Source organism: Drosophila teissieri, chromosome 2R (assembly GCF_016746235.2).
Source record: "Drosophila teissieri strain GT53w chromosome 2R, Prin_Dtei_1.1, whole genome shotgun sequence".
Taxonomy (NCBI): Eukaryota; Metazoa; Arthropoda; class Insecta; order Diptera; family Drosophilidae; genus Drosophila; species Drosophila teissieri.
The window spans coordinates 6,451,032-6,453,745 of record NC_053030.1 but is presented as its reverse complement, the minus strand read 5'-3'; the positions used below and the strand labels follow the sequence as shown (position 1 = coordinate 6,453,745).

Sequence of the window (2,714 nt, the reverse complement as noted above, 5' to 3'; positions counted from 1 at the left end):
CAACAATAATAATAATAACAACCACGCTCCATAATCAACACGTACTTTAGTCCTGCCACCATTCTGGCCAGGATTTTCTTTGGCTACACCCCACACACCCTCACATACTCTCACACGGCGCAGAGTTTGCTGTTTCAAAGCTGAGTTGCTAGCTTCCTGAAGAGGAACGGCTAAATGGAGGGCAAAATTCAGCGCATACTACACATTGCTGTCTATATAAATAAATATAGCATTGTTGATACAAAGGTTTTCCAATTAATAAGCGAAATGTTCGCAAAATGGAACCATACAATTGACGTAACCATTTTTTCATAGCTTAGTGCATGTCATCGATCCAATTTAAAGCTTTTTATCTTATAATCAGTAATTGATGCCAAAGCTTTTTTAAATATACAGAAGAGAAGAAATATAGGTAATGTGGAAAACAGAATGTGCGAAAACAGAAAATGTAGTCGCATTTTTAATGAACTAAAATACAACATTTGGATATGCCCGGCCAATTTTTTTCACATTTCGCTGTGTTACCGAACAATTTAAAATCATTTCAATTGTCAAACTGACAACAAGTTTTGATTTACCTTGAAGAGCACACTTCAGGTTAGCAATCAACGCATGCAAATTGCCAAGGCAGCCGAGAACAATATTTCATTTCAATAAACAATGAACCATTTTCCGCAGCGAATAATATAAATATGTGCCCGAGTGTGGTCCGATTTCCAGAGCCATCATCAATAACCCGACTTCACTCGAACCGAACCGAATCGAATCAAATGTCCAGAACAGGAGGCAGCTAGTATTCTATTGGCACTCGATAAGTGAGGCTAAAACAATTGATTATTGTGTGTCCTAAGCACACACTTTGCACTCCAGCCGAGGCAAATTCGAACGGAACGTGAAGAAAACTGGTGCTGTTACTGGTAGTGGTAGTGGTACTGGTTCCGTGAGCGAAGGAAAACTCGACTGTCAGTTGCACATACGCCGAAAGCAAATTTAAATGTTAATCAAATGCCGCTACTGAGGAATATATAAGTACAACATGGGCGGAAGACCCAAAAAGATGAAACCGAAAATAAGAGAATCGAAGGCAAAATTTCGCATGCATGCACACGAAAATGAGTTTGATGTGGGGAAGCTCGACGATGAGCGGTTCACAAATGTAATTGACAGTTCAAGTGACAAGCGGGACGGCGGGAAAAGTAAAGGATTCTTCTCGTCCCCAATAAAAGGAAATCCACAATAAAAATTCACGGCAACACATCCTCTGTCCACTTTTCAAAAATGCAAAATGCGCGCCACAAACAATTTTTAATTAAAAAATCGAGTGGAAAAAGTGCAAATTTTTTTGCTGTCCATTTTGTTCCGGTTGTTGCGATGCATTAAAATTAATGTCATTTTTCAGCAGTTTTTCAGTAACTCTTTTTGCGCCACCCATCCCACTTCAGTTTTCAGTTTTCTCTGTGCTCCCATATGTTTCAGCTCGGCTGAACCAGTAGAAAATTTGCAAAGTTTTCCTTTTTTCACCCGTGTTCTGTGCTTTTTCATTTTTGCGGTTGAATCGTTGTCCAGGCAACAGAATCATCATAAAGGCTAAGCGAATAATTGAGATCCGAGTGTCAAAAAAACTACAATACTCGAATTGTTTACGCAAGGTAATGCATTTTGTATATCGAACAAGTGTACTCTTGTCTGGCTTTAAAGTAACATGCAATACACATTTTTGTCAATTTTGTTAACCGGGTCAGATGTTCTTCTTCATGAAACGAAGGAAAGCATCATCCTTGCCATCCTCAATGCCGATGAAGCGACCCCACTTAGCTCCTTGGTGCTCCAGATCCCCGATTTTTCTCACTACACGCTGCTTCACATCGCGAAAGTTCTTCAAATCTAATCCCAAGATCCAATCGAAAGACTCACTGACGAAAGGCTTTGTTAAACAAATTGTATCTACGTAAAATTTGGATACTTATACTCACAACATTCTGATGGTATTTTGTAAAAGTAAAATAAAAATTGATGTTTTGATGTTTCCTTGTAGAGTTTTAGGGGTTAACTGAAAATTTAGGGGACGTAACATGTATTGCTTAGAAATTCTATATCAGGGCACACTTTGTTCAAAAGTCTGCACATGTGTGTCGACTAAATCAAGGAATGTAATTTTTTTCTCGTAGAGTAAAAGGGTATACTAGATTCGTTGAAAAGTATGTAACAGGCAGAAAGAAGCGTTTCCGACCATATAAAGTATATATATTCTTGATCAGGATCAGTAGCCGAGTCGATTTGGCCATGTCCGTCTGTCCGTTCGTCTGTCCGTCCGTCCGTATGAACGTCGAGATCTCAGGAACTACAAAAGCTAGAAAGTTGAGATTAAGCATACTGACTCCAGGGACATAGACGCAGCGCAAGTTTGTCGATTCATATTGCCACGCCCACTCTAACGCCCACAAACCGCCCAAAACTGCCACGTCCACACTTTTGAAAAATGTTTCGATATATTTTCATTTTTGTATTAGTCTTGTAAATTTCTAACGATTTGCCTAAAAACTTTTTGCCACGCCCTCTCTAACGCCCACAAACCGCCCAAAGCTGCCACGCCCACACTTTTGAAAAATGTTTTGATATATTTTCATTTTTGTATTAGTCTTGTAAATTTCTATCGTTTTGCCAAAAACTTTTGCCACGATGATGCACAGCTGTATTGCTAATTTCCATTCATG

General features: G+C 39.1%; 1 protein-coding gene across 1 annotated transcript; it reads right to left on the bottom strand.

Moving 5' to 3' along the window:
* Positions 1-1,636: 1,636 nt before the first annotated feature.
* Positions 1,637-2,129, bottom strand: LOC122614330. Its single transcript, XM_043788892.1, has 2 exons — positions 1,974-2,129; positions 1,637-1,913 (listed from the first exon to the last, which is right to left on the bottom strand). The coding sequence occupies exons 1-2, from the start codon at positions 2,072-2,074 to the stop codon at positions 1,739-1,741; spliced, it is 276 nt and encodes a 91-aa protein (XP_043644827.1). The 5' UTR covers positions 2,075-2,129; the 3' UTR covers positions 1,637-1,738.
* Positions 2,130-2,714: the final 585 nt, after the last annotated feature.

Coding starts and splice junctions, on each gene's coding strand:
- LOC122614330 (XM_043788892.1), bottom strand. CDS start 2,074: ATGTTACGTCCCCTAAATTTTCAGTTAACCCCTAAAACTCTACAAGGA. Junction 1,914..1,973: donor CAAAATACCATCAGAATGTT/GTGAGTATAAGT, acceptor GCCTTTCGTCAG/TGAGTCTTTCGATTGGATCT.